Consider the following 25,066-nt stretch of genomic DNA (forward strand, 5'->3'; position numbering starts at 1 on the left):
TCTAACATGTCTAAAATGAGCCAAATCCCCAGGAACATGTTTAACCAGACGGTAACTAAGACAGTAATAACACTTCATCCTGAACTCAATGTGGGGCCTGCCTTCATGGACCTGTAGCACAACACCGTGACACATACACAATACAAAGTATGTTCATTAAGAATGCACATACTGTCCCTCTGTCTTTCAATCTAGGATTTACCGACACAGTACAAACCGGAAGTCAGCGAAATAAAGTTATGCACAGAGCTTGCATACTATATTGATCTCTATAAACGCATATCTGCATGTGAATGCAGAGATAAACGTATCCTCGTCAGACTTCTGGGTTCCAGGATTTAACTTTTACAGCATAGCCTCGTGTCTTTTATTTTGAAATATGTTCTTTAACTTCCGGTCCACCGGACTGCTTTTCTTCATTCTTCAATACAAAACGGAAAATTGAATGAAGTTGTTATCAAAAACCAAAATCAGACCGTTTTTTGTATTAGGTCTTCTTGTTATCCGTTTTTTGATTCACACAACAACGACGGGGAAACGGCTTTGGTTTTACGTTTTTGATTTAAAACGAAAAAACGGAAAACCAAAGCCCAAAGATGGATAACGAGAAAATATAATATGAAAAAATCTGTACGTTTTGTTAGTTTGATTTTTCTTTAGAACAAAAAAACGAAAATACTAGCCTTTTTTCGTTTTAAATCAAAACCGAAAAAAGGCTGGTATTTTTGTTTTTTGGCTTTTGAATCCGTGTATCTACCGTCCAATTGTTTTTCTTTATTAAAAACGTAAACGGAAGAGCGTCTGAGAGGCCTTTTTGCTTTTTGCTTTTTACCTTACTAAATGGTCTAATGGTCATTGGAGCGAGGGGCGGGGCCAAACTCACGGAAGTGATTTCAAAACAAAAGCACTTGTTTGCTAAAATCACACTTTGAATCACAACAGTATCCTTCTGAAGGAACGGTGATTATTATAAACAAGGGGAATTTAGTGATCACAACGAAAACAGCCAAGACACATATTGAGCCCAGAGAATGGATGTCATTAAGGGCTGTAAATATAATAAGCCTATGTCTAAAATGGACAACATTGTTAGGAGATTTAAACTATACAGCGGTTCTGCACTGCGGTCACTCAGTCGTCTCTCTCGTCGTTTGCTTTTTCAAATCAGCTGCTCTTCATTATTCCTGCTATATAGAGAACCACAGTGACGCGTCGTAAAACCCCGAAGTAAGTTAGCATTTTTAGCACTTCCGGTTCCTTCCTCAAAAAGCAATGCATTTTTTCCATAGGGTTTTGGAAAATAGCTCGAAATAAGGTCTGTGGTTGACACAAATTTAAGAGATAAATTCCTTTTTTTTCTACGACATTAAATACATCAGCAGTGACCCCACTGGGGATTTTTGAAGAGTTTACGTGTCTGAGAAACGATGGTTGTTACCGAGTGGCTGAATAGGAATACAGAAATTGTCGAGGCCGTTTTACGTCATTACGCCGAACACGTAAACACTCCCGCTAAGTTTGTTTTCCCCTGTGTTCTTCTTGAAAGCAAGTACCTGCCTATCTTTAGTATCTGTATATCTATATCTGACCATTAGAATCTGCATTTTTGAAATTGTCGTTTTTAACACCGTAGTTTTACAAATTATAGAATAATTAATTACCAGTGTTTTCCAATTTTACTCGGCAGTTCGTTTCGTTAGCTAACGTTAGCTAAAGCTAGCGCTACTAGTTAGCTACGCAATGGTTTGTTGCTTTGCTCCGGGTTGCAGCCACAGGTCTTCGCATGAAACGTGCTTGTTCTATCGTTTCCCGGACGATGTTTTCCAAAGGAGAGTCTGGATTCGTGTCATGAGGTAAGCTGACGTTACATTTTTGTCCATGTCACGGTGAAATGTAAATGATGGGTAGTGACTGTATCGCCGTTTTAGAGATGGCGCTGCTGAAAAGACCGCAACATAAGTAAAGATAATGAATACATCCTATTAAAACCTGCGTGGCTTATATGATATTTCTAATTAGTACAAGCAGCATAACGTTTCACCATGTAACTAAAGATTGTAGTCAGGGAAATCAGTTTGACATATTGAACTAATAACAAATCACCTCTGGCTGGGAGAGAACTCTCTGCTCCATAGCTTCTCTTGGAAGTAAAATCACGTGTACATTTTACATTTATATTCAATTTAATATTCCATCCCTCACATACTTTTGTATATATAATAACTTATATTTAGTTTTTCTTGTTATGCTGCTGCAACACAAACATTTCCCAAATTGGGATCAATACAGTAATATCTTATCTTAATTAATTAAGAAATATAACTATTATAATTAGTGTAGCAGCTGACACCTATTTTCAATATGGATTAATCTACCATTTATTTCTTTAGTTCAATTTTCATCGATAAAAATGTCAAAATAGTGAAAATGTTCCAGAGACTTATCGAAGTGCAAGGTTATATCTTTAGATGTTTTGTTTTAGCCTATGTACTGTATGTCTTAATGCTCTTATATGTGACGGTGTGACTTCCATGAAACTAATATTTTATATCTTCCCAACAGACGAGCTGACAGGAAACCTAACACTCTAACAACCACAACATTGCAAAGGCGAGTAAATGTAAATGAAAAACAATTCACAATTTTTTTATTTCTTCTTCCTTGCAGTGAGGTGAAGCTGACCTTGCACTTGGTGCCAGTAAGGATGTTCCTCACGCAGGCTGAATGTTTCTCCTTCCTTACTGACACAGAAGCCCTTGATTTGCAATGCTTCACTAATTGTCATTTCCCTGGCTCTGTAGGGACACTTTACCTCCAGCACAGCGGAAGACCCTACCAGACCATCTGGAGATGCCCCCAACAATCCTGATAGGGAGAGCCACAAATCTGACTCATGGACCTGCATCTGGGTTGCAGTGGTGAATGCCCTGACGCCCTCACATTCATTCATAGTCCCCCACTGTACAGACAAAACACCATCAAGGGCCTGTTGTTGCCCTAGCACCCTGGCAATAAAGGAAGCAGTCACACGCTTTGACCTCAGGACAGCTCCAAAGTTGCTGGCAGTCAACCTTCCTTTCCTGAACAAATGCCAGTTTGGGTTGGTTCGCTGACCAGTGGTAGCCACCTGAATTGCCCTCTGTTGCTCCTCAGACAATGCCATGCTTGCCACAATTGCCTCAGGTCCCTGATGCCCAACAGATTTGATAATTTCAGGAACAGTAAGTGTTTCCAAGCTGCAGTGTTCCTCTTCTGGCTCAGGGGAGAGAAGCCAAGAAATTCCTGAAAACCTGCCCCGGAGTCTGTCCCTCAGCCAGTCACGATCTTCGGAGGTGGGCTCTCTTGTGGGGGGGTTAAATTAGTTATTGGTTTCAACAGTCACATTAAAACAGTTACTAAATCAGCCTATTATCACCTAAAGAACATATCTAGGATTAAAAGACTAATGTCACAGCAGGATTTGGAAAAACGTGTCCATGCTTTTATCTTCAGTAGACTGGACTACTGCAATGGTGTCTTCACAGGTCTCACTAAAACATCTATTAGAAAGCTGCAGCTGATTCAGAACGCTGCTGCTCGAGTCCTCACTAACACTAAGAAAGAGGATCACATCACTCCCGTTCTGAAGTCTTTACTCTGGTTCCTCACTAACACTAAGAAAGTTGATCACATCACTCCTGTTCTGAAGTCTTTACACTGGCTTCCTGTGTGTCAAAGAATAGATTTCAAAAATAATGCTGCTGTTTATAAAGCACTGAATGGTTTAGGCCCAAAATACATTTCTGACCTCCTGCTAAATTATGAACCATCCAGATCTCTCAGGTCTTCAGGGACTGGTCAGCTTTCTGTCCCCAGAGTCAGAGCTAAACATGGTAAAGCAGCGTTCAGTTATTATGCTCCAAATATCTGGAGCAAACTCCCAGAAATTTGCAGGTCCGCTAAAACTCTTACTACTTTTAAATCCAGGCTGAAGACTTTTCTTTTTGTCGCTGCTCTTAATTGAACTATTAATATCTTAGACTGCACTGTAACTTTTATCCATGTATTTTTTATTTTAATGTTTATTTTATGAGCTTTTCTTTTTAATGACTGATTTTAAATGCCATTTTCTTAATGTCTTTCATTTTTTGTAAAGCACTTTGAATTGCCTTGTGTTGAAAAGTGCTATATAAATAAACTTGCCTTGCCTAATAAAGATTTCATGTGACACATACAATTGATTTGTTGATGGGAATTAATGTGAATAAATTAACTCTAGGTTAACGGTACTCTTGCTACCACTACTCGCCGACACTTAACCTTGTCCCTCATGCTAGCCCTGACAACACCGGTAAGCACACCTTCATCTAGGCTGCACTGTTACGTGTCCTGACTTGTAGTGGCTCTCTCCTCTATCTACACTCTTCTTGTCATCTTTGTAAAACGATATCAGACTGGTAATTGACACAGCCATGACTTGTAGTTAAATTCAGTGTGGCTAAAATGAAAAGCTTTGTTAAAATATGCAAGCACGCGAAAGTCAAATTCAGCTTTATTGTCAAAAATTCGACATGTGTTATACATCCAGAAATATCGAAATATCGTTTCCCACAGCGTGACACGTATACATAAAACAAAAGACAAAGGGCCTAGATAAACGTGGTAAACATTAAACAAAACAAAAAGATCCTAGATAACCGGGGTATACAGCTTAAAATGTTAATATATTTAAAGTGTTCAAAGTGCAGTTTCAGTGCAAGTCAGTTGAAACAATCTTAAGTTGGCGTGACGTTGAAGTCGTGCGACCCTGCTGCTGTACTGGCTTGTAGTTCGTTTATAGCATAACGTTAGCATTTTGCTTCTGGTGACTAGATTTATGATTCAAAAATTATAAAAGTAGGGTTGACATGTGGAGATTATCCGGCTGAACAAAACGTGATCCCTCTCTTAAATGTGTGTCAACCACAGACCTTATTTCGAGCTATTTTCCAAAATCCTATGGAGAGTTTGCATTGGTTTTTGACAAAGGAACCGGAAGAAGTTTACTTCCGGGTTTTACGATGCGTCACTGCGTTTCTCTATTTGACGAGTGATGCAAATATTTGTTCCCACAAGTTATTCAGGAAACTGACACTGTTGGACTCGGTTCTAGTTTGACTTCTACCAGAAATAAAATGAAGTACTTCTACTGTGTAGGCTACTTTGTGAGTAATCCTCTCATAGTCCCCTCCATAATGCATGTTTTTCTGCTATCTTTGATGAATGATACAAATATAATTTTACCATTACTTCTTAATGAAATTGATACTGTTTGACTTTGTATTAGCCTACTACTTACAATACATTGAAGTACTTTTACTGTGTATTTTTTGAGAAAAAGACTGTCAAAGTCCCCTGCTGAGACCAAAATCAAGCCACTTCTGCTAAGTTTGATTAGGGAATTCTTTTTTGTTGCCATTAGTTCTTCGTGAGATTGATCCTTTTGGACTCAGTACTAGTGAAACTACCCCCACAAGTACTATGAAGTACTTACTGTGTACTTTTCCAGTACTCCTCTGTCAATGTCCCCTCCTGAGAACAAAAATGCATGTTTTTCTTTTAATAAGCGTTAAAACACCTTTCTTCCTGAGACTGATATTGCTGAGTATTTTAAGAGGATGGTAGACATGATATCAGCAATACTTCCAGTCAGTACTCCAGCAGCAGCATTTTTACCCCTTGGAAATTCTATAGAGACTGGCCTGGACAGCTGGTCCCAACTCCTTCAGCACACTGACATACTCTGTCACTCTTGTTGGCCTCTTATGATGCTGCTGTCTTTTAAAATATAATTATTTCTCTGCTCCTAGTTCATTCCTCACGGATTATTCCATCAGTCCCAGTCATTGCATGTCAGTCAATAGAGCTTCGAAAAATGTGTCCAATTCAACTAAATGTTTTTTTGTGAGTGACGGCCAGAGCTAAATTATAGATTGTTTGATTGTGTAATTAGAAGGTGAGAGAAAATAAATCCACATCCTATATGAAACCTATTTTATTTCCTTTTCCATGTTATACTTACTTGTATTAGAACATTTACATGTTGAACTACATACTGGATATCTTCCCCAGCCTCAAGGAAACTCAATAAAATAAATGGATTCATAATTTTTTTTAAATTAATAAAAATGTTTAAAATTACTAATGTTGTGTGCAAACATTTCAAATTTAAATATAAAATGAAAAAAAAGTTTACTTTTGAAATGATTTCTCACAAAAACCTTTCTAAATTATAGTAGATTATTAAAAAAAGTTTAGTCAATAAACGTTGTTCTGCCTAAAATAGTTGAAATTGAACCTAAACTCTATCAAACACCACATCCATGGCAATTAACCCATTTGTGCCCACTATTTAAATTGATTTTGGTTAGTTAATACAATAATTGATATTGATATTATATATATATAAATATAGATATATAGCATATAATTGATGCAGTCTTTCTGAACACTTTTTTTAAAAATGCTGCAAATTAAGAATATTTGTAATGTTCTGCACAGATAGTGACTTAACTTGAATTTGGAAACACGTGGCAACTTTATTAATACAGCAGATGAAAAGATTTGTGGACGGATACATTCTTCATGGGCTTCAATGGCTCTCTAGATAAAGGGCGTTTTATGGTTGCTTGTATAATCCTCAGATAGTGGTTTGCTTCAATAACTAGTGACATTTGAATAAATATTGCAAAAAATGGCTCCAAAAAAGGCATATAACCTGGCCGGCTTAACCAGTCTGTATTTCACCAAGCACCACAAGATTCAGAGTTTATAAAGTACAATTCTGGGCCATTGTGTCATTTCTCCAAACACATACAATAAAAATGCCTGTTTTGAAGCCTTAAAATGGTGTAGGAAAAATACTTTACATTGTATTATACTTAAAGACAGGACTATGCAGTTAAGAGAAGAGAAAAAAGGAAAGGAAACTGTTATAATGGGTGATGTAACATTAATGACAGACATAATATGAGGTCCTTGGCAGTTGGCACTCAGACTTTAGAGGGGTCATTTTGTGATCATGGGGCATCACCCTTACAGCATCAGGACAATATCATATGGAGTCAGACACTGGAAATGTGCTGGAGGCTTTGACTGGGCCTGATGGAAGGATGAGGCTGATGAGACTGAAGGATCTGCGAGTTATGAACTAGCGGCTGAGAAATAATCTTAAAAGACAGCAGCATCATAAGAGGGCAACCATGTGACAGAGTGTGTCAGTGTGCTGAAGGATAGACCAGCTATCCAGGCCAGACTAAAGACTTTCCAAGGTGCTAAAATGCTGCTGCTGCTGCTGGAGTACTGACCCGAAGTATTGCTGATATCATGTCCACCATATCCTCTTAAAATACTCTGTCCAACAATATAAGTCTCAGGAAGAAAGGTTTTTTAACGCTTATTCAAAATAGCAGAGAAACATGCATTCTTGTACTCAGGAGGGGACAGAGGAGCAGTGGCGGTTCTGACAGGGTGGCACGGGGTGGCAGCTGCCACCTCAGAATAATGCCTTGCCACCCCAGCTGCCACCCCAGTTGCCAGCTTTGTTTTGAAAGAAAAGTTGTGGCTCATCGGGCATTTATGAGAGAAAATCTCTAATGTCCGAGTGCAAGTGAATGCAGCAAAAGACGCGCCTTGTAACCCCTCCCCCGGCCCTAGCGCGAGCATGGAAATATGATTGGCGGCGATTTCCTTTGAACGGGGAACAGCGCAAAACGAGAAGCATTTCGGATCCAAGTAGACGGAAGGAATGAGGTATTTGCGGTCTACAATGACAGAGAAGACACTTTCAAGTTTGGCTGCAAGGCAAGGCAAGTTTATTTATATAGCACTTTTCTGTATGCGACAATTCAAAGTGCTTTACAAAACAAATAAAAATACTTTTTAGGAATACATACAGTAAAAAAAAATATATAATGGCATTTTACAACAGGCATTACAAAGCAAATATAATAAAAATAATAAAAATAAACACCACAGGTATACAATACATGTTTAGTGTGAATATGAGCCGCTCAATTAAAAGCAGTGGCAAAGAGATATGTTTTTAGTCTCGATTTAAAAATAGTAAGCGTTTCTGTGGACGTGCATAATTTAGGTAGTTTGTTCCAGATTGTCGGGGCATAATAGCTAAATGCTGCCTCTCCATGTTTTGTTTTTACTCTCGGAACCGATAGCAGACCCGTCCCAGAAGACCTGAGGCACCTTGATGGCTCATAATTATGTAGGAGTTCAACAATATACTTTGGTCCTAAACTATGTAATGATTTAAAAACTAGCAATAGTACTTTAAAATCAATTATTTGGCCGACTGGAAGCCAATGTAAAGATTTCAGAACCGGACTGATGTGATCCACTCTTTTAATGTTATTGAGGACACGTGCAGCAGCGTTCTGAATCAGCTGCAGTTTTCTGATGGATTTTTTTGTCAGCCCTGTGAATACACTATTGCAGTAGTCGAGTCTACTAAAGATAAAAGCATGGACAAGCTTTTCTAAGTCCTGTTGTGACATTAGTTTTTTAATCCTTGATATGTTCTTCAGGCTGTACTCAGCATTGAATCAAAATGCACCATAGCTTTAAATCTTAATAACTTTGTGAGGCGTTTTGCTGAGCAAGATGGTAATCGCCATATTCAGCTGGCATGCCAACTTGATGCTCTGCTCACGGATGACTCGATGAGCATAATAAACTGTTAAGATGATGACCTTACGTGTGTAAATATATATTTTTTCTGTTTTAAGTCCTGAGAAAGTCAAATAAGACGGTGTGTAAAACTTCACTGCCCAGCCAAAAAAAAGTAACCACTTTGATTTAACTAGGCCAGTAGGTAAGGACTTTCCACTGGAAAATAACTTACTGCAGCTATGTTTATGTTTGAGCTGAATACACGTTTTTTAACCCTAACTGATGCAGTCAGTCACTTCTTTAATGTTTGTTCTTTCTGATGTAAAGTCAAGGTTGTAACTGTTTGCAATGAAGTTGTGCGGCGCTGAACTGTTCTTTTGATTATTTTGATATATGATAGTAATTACTTGTCTTTCAAATTTGATGGAGGGTGAGCAAGCATCTTGTGGAACATTCATCTTTAACTCCTCCAAAAAATATAGTTTTTTTAATAATAACACTGAATATGTGAATCATAACAGTGATTGACAGCTAATATCATATTAATTTAGACAAACATCGACGAGACAGTTAATTAATATACTTATTGCAGCAGTCTGCATAGATTTGGTACCCCTGCTGGTCTAAGAGTGAGACAAACTCATTCAGTTCTTGTTCAGTTAAAATTAATTAAAACCCTCTATGGTACGCACTATGATGCCATTTGTGAACAAAATGTTTGGAGTGTTTTTTTGTCATATGATAGACCAAATAAACATAATCTAAAGACATTTCAAATAAATGGGGTGTGTTGCCTTGACAACCATACTGGTAAGTTATGAAAAAAGAGAGTTATTGTTTCAAATTTGAACAAAATGTATTTAAAAACACATGGAAAATACTAAATAGCCTCAACAGGTTAAATTGCATGACAAATAAAATGTGAAAATCGTTATTTTTTATATTTGAACAAGATTACAGCACATGTCTTACTTATTGTGAAACAACCTTTAGGAATATATACGCAAAGAGCCTAGGCATCTTTCATCAAACTTTATTGAGCCATTTGACAAAATAGACTCACTATTGTGGAAGTTAATGAAGCAGTTATTGTCAGCAGTGAAGCACAGGTACGTGACACACTTTGATCACTGCACTTTCACCCTTACAGCCAGGGTATTTGCACCGGCCCTTTTTCTCCACCCACACAGGCCAATGGTCAGTGTGGTCATGATGCACATGTGTTGATGACACTGATGAGGAAGAACCTCTGTGCTTCTTCTCAGCCAGGTCTCTGTCAACATTATGAGATGGTCTCCCCCTCTTCTTCAAAACTTTCCTCTCGTTGCAAAGGCAACTTGCAACTTCAGCTTTGAATTTAAGCAGGCTGTACACTTCTTTCTTGGGGATGCCACAGTCCTTGCAGTCCCTGGGGTACAAGAGCCACGCATTCACTAGAGTGAAATCCATCATGTGCAACACGATCTTTTGATGCCACTTCCTTGACCTGATCTTTGTTCTGTAGAGAGCAATCAGCGAGTCTAGAAGATCCACTCCTCCCATACTTTTATTGTATGCAAGCACGAAACTTGGGCAGGTAACCTGCAATGTTTCTTTCTTTTTCTTATCCCATCTTTGCACAGATTGTTGGGTTGGCTTTAAAATCAAATGTATCTTGGTTAAATTGTAGAGATCTTTGATGAATGATATGCTTGAACAGTTTATACCTAAACACACAATACCAGAATATCATGGTGAATCCATAATGGTACGGTGTTGCCTCAAGGCAACATTTACAATTGACCATAATGGTACGATGTTGCCTCCAGGCAACATTTGCATTTTAACAAGTTTCCATTACCTAATTAGCAAATTAAGTATATTAAACTATTAAAAATTAAGGTTTGCTCACCTATTATTGTGAATACATTTTTTTCCAGACAAGAAATGCGCAGGAAATTACGTTTTTAGACACATTTCTTGGAGAGAAATGGCTGAGCTGATCCTTGTGGGAAAGGCAGCAAACAGGGTCTTCAAATTGGCCGCCAGAGAGCCATGGGACAAATTCAAACACTACTATTGGTTCCTTATGGTCCTGCCTCTTTTTAAAAGTATTGCATCATAATTTTAGATGTATTGTGTGAATGCAAAAGGCAAAAAATGGGTATGTTGCCTGGAGGCAACATCATACCATAGAGCAGGGGTCGGCAACCTTTTTGATATGAAGTGCCATTAAAAAAAATAATTGTTATCAGCGTGCCAACGATCGATAATTATCAACGGGGGGGGGGGGGGTTGAGGAGCTTGACGCTCGTCAACTATCAGCTGGAGGGCGGGGGAGCCTCGCTGCGGGGAAGCAGTGTGTGGACCTGTCAGCGCAACTTATGATGCCGAATTTAACAAATACATTTAAATAATTGGTTTAAACGGCATAATAATAAGGACGATCGTCCGTTCTGTGATTCTCCAGAACACACAAGTTATGATATTCGGGTCATGCAGAGTGGGATGAGATCGCTGTCCCTTTAAGAGAGAGAGAGAGGGGTGCGGCTTGTGCATGTGTGTTTGTGAATGGTAGAGCGACAGTGAGGGAACGTGTATATGTTTCTGGAAGTGAAACGAGGAAGCAGAAAAACAGAGGTCTGTGATGTATTTTGTGAAACAGAAGAACAGCTAAATAAATGCAACGTCCTCCCAAGAAGAGCTCGCCTCTCTCCAGTCATTTAAGCTAAAGTGGGTTATTGAACCTGAAGCTTGTTGCTTCTGCCCTCCTCGACTACGGTCTGGGAGCCGACAGGAAAGTTCAACACACAGATGGCCAGTCCGCCCCTTTGTAGCATATTATTTCGATGAGAGATGAGCAGATCGCCACTGGGCTTTCAACTAAATACACAGCCACGCAAAAACTGCGTCATTTGTACAGCTCCTTATGCTTACTGCAATTAGTGAAGTGCTTTCCTCCGTGGTGAAACGATCAGCACTGCACCACAGAGGAAAGCGGCAGAAAGTCAACTGGAGATAAAGAGAGCGGGGCTGCGTTGCGTGCATGGCTTCCTTCTGCAGGTAACGGGGAGACGAGCTCTGGCGGCGGTCTCGCGTTCAGGATCCGAAAATTAATTTAAATATTTTGCACACTTATTCCACTTATTCCTAGTGTGCCACTGGTTATGCCAATGCTGGCACGCGTGCCAGGGGTTGCCGACCCCTGGCGTATAGTAATCATAGATAACAAGGCAGGGTCCGTCACAGTTTGTTTTCATCTGATTTCAAATAAACAAAGTCTTGGCTTTCAGAATATTAAACTTGTTTCGGCAAATTCAGATGATAAATACAACTTTGAAGCTTGTAACGGCATAATTACAAGCGGAGAACGGAGTAACTTTACGTCAAAGCAGGCATAACAACAGCCAGTGTTTCTCGTGAGTGTTTTCCCCGGGAAACTAACACAATACACACAAACGCAAAAATACACAAACACACAAACACACACTCGCGAGCTTCCCCCAGACCATTAATACAAACGAAAATATGTTTCCTCCGTTAGAAAGCTAGGAATATCCTCTTTCCAACAGTGTATAACTCAAAATGTGTCTTTGGGTCAATGTGACTGATTTCGATGGAGCAGGTTTAGGCACGAAAAATACTACCAGTAGAAATACATTGCTTTTATGTGCTTCATCCTCTGAAAACCACAGGATGGCGACTGTCGCACATACTGACATAGGTACGCTCCTTTTTATTATTGTCACCTGCATAAGCAATTATCCCACATCGAGTTCGCTAACGTTACTAGCTTAAACAAACGTAACATGCAACGTTAGCCTAATCCAAAATGCTCTATGTTAAGTATTATTATTTGATGACGCCCTTAGTCTGTGTACTACGGTAGCAGTCGCACTGTTATTCTGTTCTTGTATGAAGGTACGTCCTAATGTGACGTCACTACGTTGACTGTTGTCAGTCTGTGAATAAACTTACCGGAGACATGCTGAAGAGAATACCGAGTCTGATTTACTTATTGTTCATACGCGATTCATGTGCACCCAAGCTTAACAGGTTATGGGCCCAGGCAGAGTTAGACACAAACCGACTTGGAGATAAGTGAGTTAGATTATCGGAAGAAGTGTTACGCGACGTATTACGCGTTAGCCAATTAAGCTAACAAGCTAGCTTAGCAAGTGAAGTATATTAGCAAGCTAGTAGCCCTCGCGGTAAAGTTGGCGCGCAAAAATGGCAAGCAGAGCAACAGGTCTCCTGGCACCGCAGCTCTTATTCAAAGGATGTGAAGATAAGTATGACCTTTGGGAAACAAGATTCCTAGGCTGCTTACATACTCTGAGGCTAAAAGAGACTATCTTACATGAGCCCACCGGTGCTGATCAAGAACAGCTAGATGCAGATAGAAGGAAGAATGCTGATTGCTATGCTGAGCTAATAAGGCTGATAGATGATAAGAGCCTGTCGCTAATAAGACATGAGGCCGCAGATGACGGCAGGAAGGCTCTGAAAATACTGAAAGAACATTATTCAGGGAAAAGCAAGCCGAGGATAATAAACTTATACACGTCGTTAACGAGGCTGCACATGGCAGACAACGAGAGTGTTACCGACTACATGATAAGGGCAGAGAACGTGATTACAGCCCTGAGAGATGCAGGCGAGACCATGAGTGATGGACTGACCATAGCCATGATACTAAATGGGTTACCAGACTCCTTCAAGCCATTCGCCGTCCATGTAACACAGAACGAAGATAACGTTACGTTCACAGACTTTAGAAGAAGATTAAGGGTCTATGAAGAGTCGGAGAAAATGAACACAGCAGAATCCACAGATAATGTGATGAAAACATGTGCAAGGCAAGGCCGAGGCACCAAGACGCACGCTAGCAACAGAAGAGATGAAGATGCCAATGTGACGTGCTACAAGTGTGGAATAAAAGGACACATATCAAGAAAATGTTTTCGAAAAGTGTGGTGCGGTTACTGCAAAAGGAATACACACGATGAATCACTCTGTAAGAAAAAGGGGGGAGAAGATGGTGCCAGAAAATTCGCAGAGGAACAGAATGGCGACCAAGACCATCTCTTCAAGGCCAAGCACACAAAGAGCGGGAAACCACCAGACAACGTGAAGATGAAAGGCATCATGGTGGACGCAGGAGCGACATCCCACATCGTGAACGACATCGGAAAGTTTAAAAGCTTCGACGATTCATTCCAGCCCGAGTCTCATTCAGTGGAGTTAGCTGACGGGACCAAGTGCAATGGAACAGCACAGAGAAGAGGAACGGCGGTGATATGTCTATTAGACGACGCCGGACGACAACACAGAGCACAGCTACGGGATGCACTGTACATGCCCTCATACCCACATGACATCTTTTCGGTGGCAAGAGCAACAAACGGAGGGCCGACAATCACCTTCAAGAAAGGGGACAGTCACATGGTTACCAAAGACGGCAGCAGGTTTGACATCCATGAAAGTGTAAATTTGTATTACTTACCAACTGTTGAGGGGAATGTTGACCAATGTAAAGGGTGTCACGACATGCAAACTTGGCATGAAATTTTGGGTCATTGCAATTACGAAGATGTACAAAATTTACAAGGTGTAGTGAAAGGCATGGAGATAAGAGGAAGTGCAGTCAAACCAGCTCAGTTGTGTGAAGTGTGTACACAGGGCAAGTTCACCCAAACGAGAAATAGGGAGCCAGACAAAAAGGCTAAGATGCCCTTAGAACTAGTCCACACAGACTTAGCCGGTCCCATGTCAACACCAAGCATAGAAGGGCACAGATATACACAGTCTTTTACAGACGACTACTCTGGTACTATTTTTGTGTATTTTCTAAGGTCCAAGAGTGATACAGTGCAGGCCACAGAAAGGTTCTTAGCAGACATAGCACCTTACGGAGAAGTTAAGTGTATCCGTTCAGATAACGGCACTGAGTTTACAAGCCGAGACTTCCAGGCACTGTTAACCAAAAATAGGATTAGACACGAGACGTCTGCACCCTATTCACCCCACCAAAATGGTACAGCAGAGAGAGGTTGGCGAACTCTCTATGATATGGGCAGATGCTTACTGATAGAAAGCAAGTTACCAAATAAACTATGGAACTACGCCATACAGACAGCAGCTTATGTAAGGAACAGGTGTTACAGTAGGCGCACAAAGAAAACGCCATACGAGCTGTTCACAGGCAAAGAACCAAATATATCCAAACTTCAGAAATTTGGGTCAGTGTGTTTTGCTTACAAACAAGAGAAGGGAAAGCTCGACCCTAGGTGTGAGCAAGGTGTTTTCATAGGCTATGATAAAAATAGCCCAGCTTACCTGGTGTATTATCCAGACACAGAGAGGGTCCAAAAGCACAGATTGGTAAAATTCACAACAAAGGGGGATAAAGAAAAGGAAACACAAACACCAGAGTCATACAATGAATATGGTGATAGTGATGTACATCCCAGGGTCAAGGACAGCGATGAAAATGTTGTTGATGAATGTGATGTGGGAAATGTGCCAGGTCAAGATACTCAAAGTGGTGCTTCTGGGACTTTACCTGAACAGACTGAACGTACACAGCCGGGTAAAGTCACCGAGACTCCAAACAGAAAAAACCCACCCAGAACCAGGAGGAGACCAGCTCACCTACAGGAGTTTGAGACTGACGATACGGAGGACAAACTGCAAACATGCATGGATTTTTGTTACAGAGCAGTATGCGACATTCCTCAAACCTTCCAGGACGCCATAGCGTCACCCAAATCAAGGCAGTGGAAAAATGCCATGAACGAGGAGATGAGATCACTGGAGGAGAACGAGACCTTCAACCTCACCCAATTGCCACCAGGCAAACGGGCAGTGGGGGGTAGATGGGTCTACGCACTCAAGAGTGACATTGATGGGTCAGACAAGTACAAGGCGCGATTTGTAGCTAAAGGCTACAGTCAGAAACCAGGAATCGACTATGATGAGACATTCTCACCCACAGCTGATATGACAAGTGTAAGAGTACTCATGCAAAAGGCAGCACAGGAGAACTTAATCTTACACCAAATGGATGTTAAAACAGCCTATTTACATGCACCCATTGATTGTGAAATATATATGACACAACCAGAAGGTTATGAGAAACAGTCAAAAACAGGTGAAGAGTTAGTATGCAAGTTGCACAAATCTCTCTATGGTTTAAAGCAGTCAGGCAGAAACTGGAATGCTATGTTACATACATGTTTGACTGAAAATGGTTTTGTACAAAACCCCGCTGATCACTGTGTGTATACAAGAGAAAAGCACAGCGAAAAGGTAATCCTAATAATATGGGTTGACGATCTCATTATAGCAGCCAGCAACGAGGGTGTATTGGAAAGTGTAAAGGGGATGCTCACTGAAAGGTTCAAAATGAAAAACCTGGGAAAGTTGAAATATTTCTTAGGTATAGATTTTGAGCAAACAGAAGGTCAAGTCAAAATGTCTCAAAAGAGATATGTGAGCAAAATACTGGAGAGATTTGAAATGCAGGATTGCAAGTCCAGAGACACACCATGTGAGCCAAAACTAGAATACACAGCAGACGCTGAAAACATTAAAGAGCCAAGAAAGTACAGGGAGGCAGTAGGAAGTTTAATCTACTTGTCCACATGCACTCGACCAGATATATGTTTTGTGGTCAGTAAACTATCTCAGCACTTTGCTGAACCAACTGAAGAGCACTGGAACACAGTAAAACATGTGTTCAGATACCTTAAAGGTACAGCAGAACAGGGGTTATGCTTTAAGAGAAATGACACAGATAGACTAGGTCTGAGAGTGTACAGTGATGCTGACTGGGCATCAGACGTAACAGACAGACGTAGTACATCAGGATATTGTGCCAGTCTCAGTGAAGGAAGCTCCTTGATCTCATGGAAGGCAAGGAAACAACCTACGGTTGCACTATCTACCTGCGAGGCAGAGTACATGGCCTTAGCATCAGCCATACAGGAATACATCTACTTAGAACAATTACTCAGAAGTATAGACAAATACAAATATGCACAAACAAAGGTGTACGAAGACAACCAAGGTACTATAGCACTAGCCAGAAACCCAGTAAACAGGCAAAGGTGCAAGCACATTGATATTAAGTACCATTTCATAAGGGAGACTGTAAATAGTGGAAAGGTAATTTTGGAATACTTTCCTACTGAGCAAATGATCGCTGATGTGATGACAAAACCAGCCACCAAAATAAAGCTAAAGAGGTTTGCTCAGGATATGTTTGGCACCTAGAAGGGCAAAGAGTTAACATAGTTAAGGTAAAAGAAAAAGAAGCCTTATTTTGTTTTGTTCTCAGGTAACCCAGTAAGCTAAGAGCGAGTGGGGGTGTTAAGTATTATTATTTGATGACGCCCTTAGTCTGTGTACTACGGTAGCAGTCGCACTGTTATTCTGTTCTTGTATGAAGGTACGTCCTAATGTGACGTCACTACGTTGACTGTTGTCAGTCTGTGAATAAACTTACCGGAGACATGCTGAAGAGAATACCGAGTCTGATTTACTTATTGTTCATACGCGATTCATGTGCACCCAAGCTTAACACTCTACTACGGCTTAACTCTCATATTGCTCGTCAGCGCAGACTCTCCCATCGCGAATAATTGAAATTCTTTGTGGCAAACTGTGCAGAAGGCGAATCGTTGGGTTGATCCTCGTTTTAGCCACAGCTTGTATTTCTTTTCGGATAGCCAACGCTCGTTAAAACAGCAACCTCCTGGCATACTGTCATTCTCTCATTAGAATGCCCAGGTCACACAAATAAAACACTTGCAGGTCGCGCGCATAGCGCGGGAAGGCCGGAGCGGAGCTGTTTTATGTAGAAGCGAAGCGACTAAGCGCGCTCCGACTTCTTTATTTTCTTTTAATCTAAAAAGCGAACTATTCAGTCAGACAGCAATTTATTGTAAAAGTAAAGCATTTACAATTTCAAGCACTTTATCTCAAATCCAAGCACCATTCCCAAAATTCAAGCACTTTTCAAGTCATGAAAACACCTCGTAAAAATTCAAGCATTTTCAAGGATTTCAAGCACCCGTACGAACCCTGATAACTTATCCTAGTAGTAACAAAAACACTTCAAAATATTATAATTATGCATTACCATACGAGCAAGAAATAGTAATGTTATCCATAAAATTACACTTAAAGCTGGACAAATGAAAAACTTAACGGCAAACAGGATCATCACAAAACCTTACCTCACCTCATCCTTTTCTTGAGCGGAGAATCAGCTAGCTAGGTCCTAGACCGTCCTACGCACACGGACGCGTGAGGGGGTGGGCGGAGATAGGTCCTAGACTGATGTCAACTGTCATCATAGACCGTCCGAGCGGTGCATTCCAGGCTCAAATCAAGCGCACCGCTGATTTTTTTTTCCTCCTTCAAAATATGCTGGTGTTGAAGCCGTGTCAGAAAAGAGGCAGACTGCTAAACCACAAAACTTAGTCAGAGAGGGCATCAAGGCCACTGTGGCCTTATGGCAGATATCATTTTTAAGGGCACAAGGCCAAAGTGGGAGGGCCCTCGTGGCCCTCCTGCCCTGTATCATACAGTCGACCCCTAAAACAGTTCACACTGTAAATGGAACAGTTGTTAAGCATTATTTTGTCCAACTAGTCTACATTATGAATTTGATGTTTTTCTAAACTGCTAAGAAGCTGACAGCTGAGTTACAACAGAAAGACATGCAGGCCATAATCACTGCTAGACTCTCAAAAGAGGAATGTGTGTGTAAGGCTTACATGAACTGAATTGAAACACTGTCCATTAGTTGATTAATATACAAGACATTCAAGTCAAAGTTGTAGGCATTTTCATTTGTAGCACACAAATAGGTTTATTCTCAATACTCATAACAGTATCAGACAAAATGACTTTACTAAGAGTGAAGATGAGATGAACATAATTACTGTATGGTACTGAAGACAACATACAGTATATTGCATTTACCTCTTCCTCTAACTCTCTCTCCAAAAGTGGCCACCATTGTTGTGCACAACAAAGTGTTGGGTTTCTAAGTGATCTAATTGGTTACATGGCTTTTAACATGTGCATTCTGGGGGCAGGAGTTTGATAATTGAGTGTGGTATTTCAATGGCAGTGTTTAGCAAACAACACACAGGCTGTCGGTTTTGAATAACGTGTATAATGTACATAAGAGTGTGTAGTTATTTGATAAATCCAGTTTCCAGCTTGTCACTGTTTGACAACATCATATTTGTTGCGATACCTACAAGATTTACCTCTGACAAATGTCAGCGATGTGAACAGAAATGTCACCATACTTTCACCTGACTGGTCTGTGTGTGCTGCACAGAGGTCACAGTTGTGTTTTGTTCCTGTTCTGTTGTTAAAGAGTTATTTCCCTTCGTTTAAAAACGCAGACCATAGTCTCCCCATGTTCATCTGAATGTTAATTACAAATCACCTTTGACAGGGTGTCCGCGGGGTCTTAAAAAGTATTAAACGGCATTTTCCAAGGTATTACATTTTGTAGCTTGTTCTCAATAAGTATATAAATTGTCCAAAGAGGTTGTATTCTACAGTCTGCCTGAATTTAATCATTGCGTAGGTGTGTAGTGTGATTCTGTGTAGTTTATTTATGGCATCCCGTTGGGTTTGACGTCATCTGAACAGGACATCGCACGCTCACTGCTTCATAGAGCACGAAGGTCCGTTTACGCCGGTTGTTAAACAACATCGTTATGGGGAAATGTAAGTCTGCTTTGTTGGAGATTGGAGGATGTTTAAAACCAACCTCGTCTCCGCGTGTCGTTTGGTAAGCTGGGTAAATTCGTAAAAAGTAAGGGATTAAGAAACACCAGAATGCAAGTTAAACAATAATCTTGTTTTAGTGATAAAAAGTAACAATACAAATACAAAGGAAGTACTTCCTGCTCTTCCTCCAATCTTACGGATCTGGTCAGTTTGAAGAAAAGAAGAGACCGGTCTAAAGAAAACACAGGCTTATATCCAAAAACCCCAGGAGGAGCTATATGGCTGCCCCCCCCCCCCCCCACAATAACAACAATAATAACAAGAGGAAAACATTAGCTCTGATCTCAAGCAGTAAAAAAGTACCGCACACTCATTTAGCCTGCAGCTTTTCCAGACACTTGAGCTATTTTTCTTTAAGAATATTCCCTGCAAAATCTTTATTTCAAATAAAAGGTTTCACATTGCATATTTCCAGCTTCCTTTACACATACTGTTATTATTAATACAAAGTAATTAACCACACACATCTATTGAAAACAAGTCGATTTCCCTGATAATTGACATGCTGAAAATCTTAAGAAGAATGTCCCCTCCCCCAGCTCTCTCGTCCCTGTCATAAAAGCTGCTTCCATTTCCTATAGAGTAATAAAACATGTTTAAGCAAATTTCTCCACAATGTTTGTAGCCATTTAGTACCCACACATGAAAGAATAAAAACAGAGAAATCAAATAAAACACCAATACAGGAATAGTTGATAAATGATTATACAGGACATATGATCACAGTAAGGAATACACACACATATATTCTCTATGAAGCGACCCTTGTTATAGGTCCAAATGTCCTGTCCCCTGATAGTCATGAGTTTTGGATGATTAACAGAAGTTTAATTAGTCTGGTAGCTTAAGGCCCTATTTGAACTTCCTTTCACCTCGAAGTCCGTTTTACTGGAATGAATACAGACATTAATGAGAACAAAAGACTATGGCCTCGGTAACTGTTTGGCTCAATTCTCAAGGCCTCTTTTCGGGTCTGTAGGAGATAAATCATTAATTCTACAAGGCTTCAACTGTCTTATATCTGAGGCACATCTCCCTTTGGGCTAATCAATATGGGTTTTAGTAATTAACAGAGGAAGCTAGAGACTCAGGGCCCCTCCCGATGTCTGGGAACTGCAAAGCAGATGTCAAAGGTCATTTGTATTATACCTACTCACAAATAGCCAAAAAAAAACACCCTTTTGATTACACATAAAAAGAGGAACAAAAAGACTATTGCTTTAATTTATTATTACTAAGTAGTGGGACATTGTTTCAGGAATATATGAAAAGCCTCTCTATTATTTAAAGAGTAAAAATGTACTTTCAAATTTAACACACATGAATATGTAAGGTGACATTAAAATAAATATATCACAGCTTCCAAATGGTTGGAAGATAAGGAGGAAGGACAATCAATACTGTATATAGTCAATGCGAGGTAAAGTGTGTCGCCAATTAGAACTCCAAGTGGCGATGAGGTCTTAAAATGTATGGAAAGGGTCTTAAAAAAGGTCTTAAAAGGTTTTACATTTGACTTCAGGATTCCTGCATTTACCCTGTTTGAACACCACCTTACTAAGTGACAACACAAGCAAATATTGACAGACAGAATTTCAGTCAGAAACAATATAGTAATGCTCTCGTTGGAAAATAAAGTGAAGTCACAGAGTCATAAATAAGTTACATGAAGTAATGATGACCTATATTATGCTGAATAAACATTAACACGTTACATGATGAAAATCATTTATGTGGAGAGGGAATGTGTGTGATGTGTTGCATCTAAACTAACACTTTTGTTAACCCCCCAGTGGTATTGATTCTGATACTGTGGAGAAGGTGGAGGAGCTGGTGCTGGCAGCAGAGGAGCTGCCAGCAATCACACAGGCCCTGTGGGACCTCAGCCAGTACGCCCAGGCCAATAAGGCCAGCACGGTGGCCCTGATGACTGAGCAGGTGTCCACCCTCAAGTCCACATTTAAGTGCCTTATATGCCGAGGTTAGTAACTTGCATACCAATTCTGCACAAAGTAGCCATATTCTAAAGATTTTCTAATTTAAGTCATTGCATTATACTCTTCAAACTGGTCAGTCCCATTAGTGGGTTCATCATTACAAACACACTGAACATCTTTGTTCAAAGGCACAAGGATTATTTTAGATTCTAGTGCAGATACCTGGGATTCAGAAAATAACAAATATATACATGCTGCATTACAGGGAGATGTGTATAAATTACATGTAGTTATTTTCTGTTTGATTTAACCTTGCAGCCTTAAAACAATGGCATCTTGACTTGAAACTTGTACTCAATATAAGTGTGATGTGGCTGCAATGATGCTGCAACTAGCAGATACACACATGGATGTTAGAGTCCTACAATATGGAACAAGGGGTTTAAAAACACATACGGAGATACATACCGATATACAAGAGAACCTTATCGGAAAATCTGAATTTAAGGGGTTATCCCATTAAAATGGAAATCACTGCTGACTTTAGTCAGATATTGTTATTATATACTAAAATAATCAAAATTACGAAGAAATAATGTAGATAAAATGTACATGCCTGCATTTTTGAAAAATAACTATCTAACATTTAATGCTGATATTCCCAGCTACTAAAGTATATGGGAAAACATATATATTACACACTGTAACATTAACAGCTAATATGAGTCAGATGAAAACTGCTTGAGACTACCATCACAATACTTTTTTGAAATTGGTCTAATAAAAAAACATGTATTCTTGCAGATGTCATGGAATCCCGTGGTGGCACCATGCTGCCGTATAGCCTGGTTGGGTGCCGGACGTGCATAACAGAATGGACAGAGAACTTGCCTCACTGCCCTGAGTGTATGGATGAGTCTTTCCCAGGGAGACTTTTTGAAATGACAGGGATGGAAGAAGTCATTGATATCTTAAAGGATATTATTAGGGGTTAGAGCTTTGTCTTTGTTTTGTTTTTGGTTCAGTTTGTTCATCTTGTGTGGTTAGGTGGGGTTGTGGAGTTGTGTTTGCTATTGTGTTAAATAAAGCCATTAAAAAAAAGTTATTCTTACTGAATGTTGTTAAATGTTACTGAACATAAAAAACATTTTTGTCTTGATCAGATTTTGAGTCGGTTACAAATATGATCATTTATTTATTTATCTGTATCTCATGACTCTGAACAACTGCAGTGATTTAAGAAACACCAGACATAATTCTCAAGATACATGTTTATTGACATTAATCGTAATATATCAACAGACATTTGAGGCATCTGTGAATGTAGGTAGAGACACACAAAGGTCTGTTGTCCCTTGGATCATGTCACTGTCTCTGTATATGTGTTGAATCAGCATATTTTCCTCTTTAGGTGACCTCAAGAGACTTTAAGATGAGAGTGTGTTATTTTTTAAGTGGGGCTGTATGAGGTTCTTATCCAGTCAGTGTATATATAACCTCCAGTAGACAGCGGTTGGCACGACCCCAGTTTGTAGGAGAGACAGGAGTACCAGCACAGCAGCAAAACCTATTTCATCCATCCAAAAATGAAGGCCCACTTGAAAAAAACGATTTCAGTTTAAGCGTTAAATTATGTACACTTAAACTGATATCGCTTTTTTGGGTGGATAAAATAAATGTTGCTTCTGCCCACGTCCTCAGCAGTACATGGCTCTACTGTGCCGGGGCTCCTGTATGTTTCTCTACACGACTACTGTAGGTAGTACACTGATTATGGATATATATACCACATACTACCCCACTTAAAAAGACCAGAACTATCCCCTGAAGGGCAGCTGTTGATGTTCACAAGAACAAAAACACATGCAGATGGTTGTAGTCTGTAGCCAGACAGTGTTAGATCTGGCCGTGGTGGAGCATGGTGGTGGGCAGCGGTGTGACTTCTAGCTGTCATGGTGATGTTCATATGACAAGCGACTGCCAGCTTGAACTTTACAGAGAGCAGAGTCCACTAGTAGCACCTCACAGGTGATACCTATGGTGCAGAAGCAGCGGTGAAGCCTTGTAGATCTCTGGCACTTTGAGGGCAGACAGATCCAGCAGCTCTCCACTGATGTGGATAGTGTGCTTCTCCTATTTGAAGCAAATTCAGAGACATCAAGACAAGCTATTCTGTGTGCATAGCTTGCTTTCACACTAATCTCTCACTTTACTTTCTCTGACATTGTTCTCTGCTTTGGATTGCGGACATCCCAGCCATGTTCTCTACCGGGCCTGGTTTTACACACTGTGGGTTTAAGCAATATATAGAAATGATGAGATGATGTGTGTATGAGACATGGTGAGTGTGTAGTTTTAGCATTTGAATTACAATGACATTATTCTCAGACTTGCAATAGTTCTTGGTCTGTACCACTGCTGCTCTGCTCTGTACAGCTGAGTACTGGGGACCCACTGGGAGTCATGTGACTGGAGCAGGAGATTAACACACGTCACACCTGCAGCCATGAAGACAGGGGTCGAGTCTTTCAGCCCCACCTGTAAGAAGAGAAACAAAATAAATACGTATTCAGTTTGCTTTGTATTATTTCTTTTAGGGTAACATTTTGGTTGAATAACATTGTGCTATTTTAAGGAGTAAATAAGAAGTCATATATTTTTTCCTAAATGTTTTCTATACTTACAACTTCTTATACATACTGATATGAATTGATTTACTTTTATACTATGAACGAAGAAAAATGACTCTTTAACAACAGAACAGGAACAAAACACAACTGTGACCTCTGTGCAGCACACATAGACCAGTCAGTCCATTTCTGGGGAGTAGCTACCTTGTGCTAGTTATATTAAAGTTGATGTTTTACTATTGGCTGTGTCTAACCTGTCTTAAATGAGCCAAATCCCCAGGAACATGTTGAACCAGACAGTAAGAACACTTCATCCTGAACTCACTGTCGGGCCTGTCTTCATGGACCTGTAGCATAACACCTCCCTGACACATAAAAAATACAAAGTATGTTCATTAAGCATGCACATACTGTCCCTCCTCTGTCTTTCAATGTAGTCAAACTTGTTGAAGAAAAACAATAAGTGAAACATTACAGAAATAAAAGCTTAATTACTCACCCTTTAATTGTAGACGTAACTTCACAAGTACAACTTGAAATATTTCTCCCGCTTGCTTCTGGGTGCAGGTGAAAGTAGGTCGACATTTCTGTTTACATCACTGACATTTGTCACAGGTAAATCTTGTAGGTATCGCAACAAACATGACGTTGTCACACAGCGACAAGCTGGACACTGGATTGACCAAATAACTACACACTCTTATGTACATTATAGACGTTATTCAAAACCGACAGCCTGTGTGTTGTTTGCAAAACACTGCCATTGAAATACCACACTCAATTATCAAACTCCTACCCCCAGAATGCACATGTTAAAAGCCATGTAACCAATCACTTAGAAACCTGGGGCCGTATTCACAAAGGATCTTAGGGCTAAAAGTAGCTCCTAACTGGCGAATTTAGGAGAAACTCCTAAACATAATGGGCGTGTCAGTCTTACATTTAGGACTCCTAATTGTACTCACTAAGAGCAATTCACAAAGTATTTTAGGCCTAAAAGTAGCACCTAAGTTTAGGAGAGCTTAAAAGTCCTCGAGAGGACTCCTAACTCAGGAA

At 40.0% G+C, this 25,066-nt stretch overlaps 2 protein-coding genes and 1 long non-coding RNA gene across 5 annotated transcripts in view; 1 reads left to right on the forward strand and 2 right to left on the reverse strand.

The window, feature by feature from the left end:
* LOC307028820 (uncharacterized protein) overlaps positions 1–22,489 on the forward strand; it is a 75,092-nt gene extending 52,603 nt beyond the window's left edge. For all 3 annotated transcript variants that reach the window (XR_013805114.1, XR_013805115.1, XM_079664165.1), the window contains exons 2-3: positions 21,237–21,424; positions 22,185–22,489. Coding sequence is in view for 1 of the 3 variants with exons in the window: in XM_079664165.1 (XP_079520291.1) it covers positions 21,237–21,424; positions 22,185–22,375 (379 nt within the window). In the remaining 2 variants the exon portion in view is untranslated. The remainder of the gene's footprint in view (positions 1–21,236; positions 21,425–22,184) is intronic.
* Positions 1–25,066, reverse strand: part of LOC307028815 (uncharacterized protein) — a 226,970-nt gene that overhangs the window by 123,070 nt on the left and 78,834 nt on the right. The gene's annotated exons all lie outside the window — the stretch shown is intronic.
* Positions 22,704–25,053, reverse strand: LOC307029853. The gene is made up of 3 exons (XR_013805427.1): positions 24,510–25,053; positions 24,265–24,375; positions 22,704–23,918 (listed from the first exon to the last, which is right to left on the reverse strand). It is a non-coding gene; the product is annotated as an uncharacterized lncRNA (long non-coding RNA).

Source organism: Notothenia rossii (genome assembly GCF_949606895.1).
Source record: "Notothenia rossii genome assembly, chromosome: 2".
NCBI lineage: Eukaryota > Metazoa > Chordata > Actinopteri > Perciformes > Nototheniidae > Notothenia > Notothenia rossii.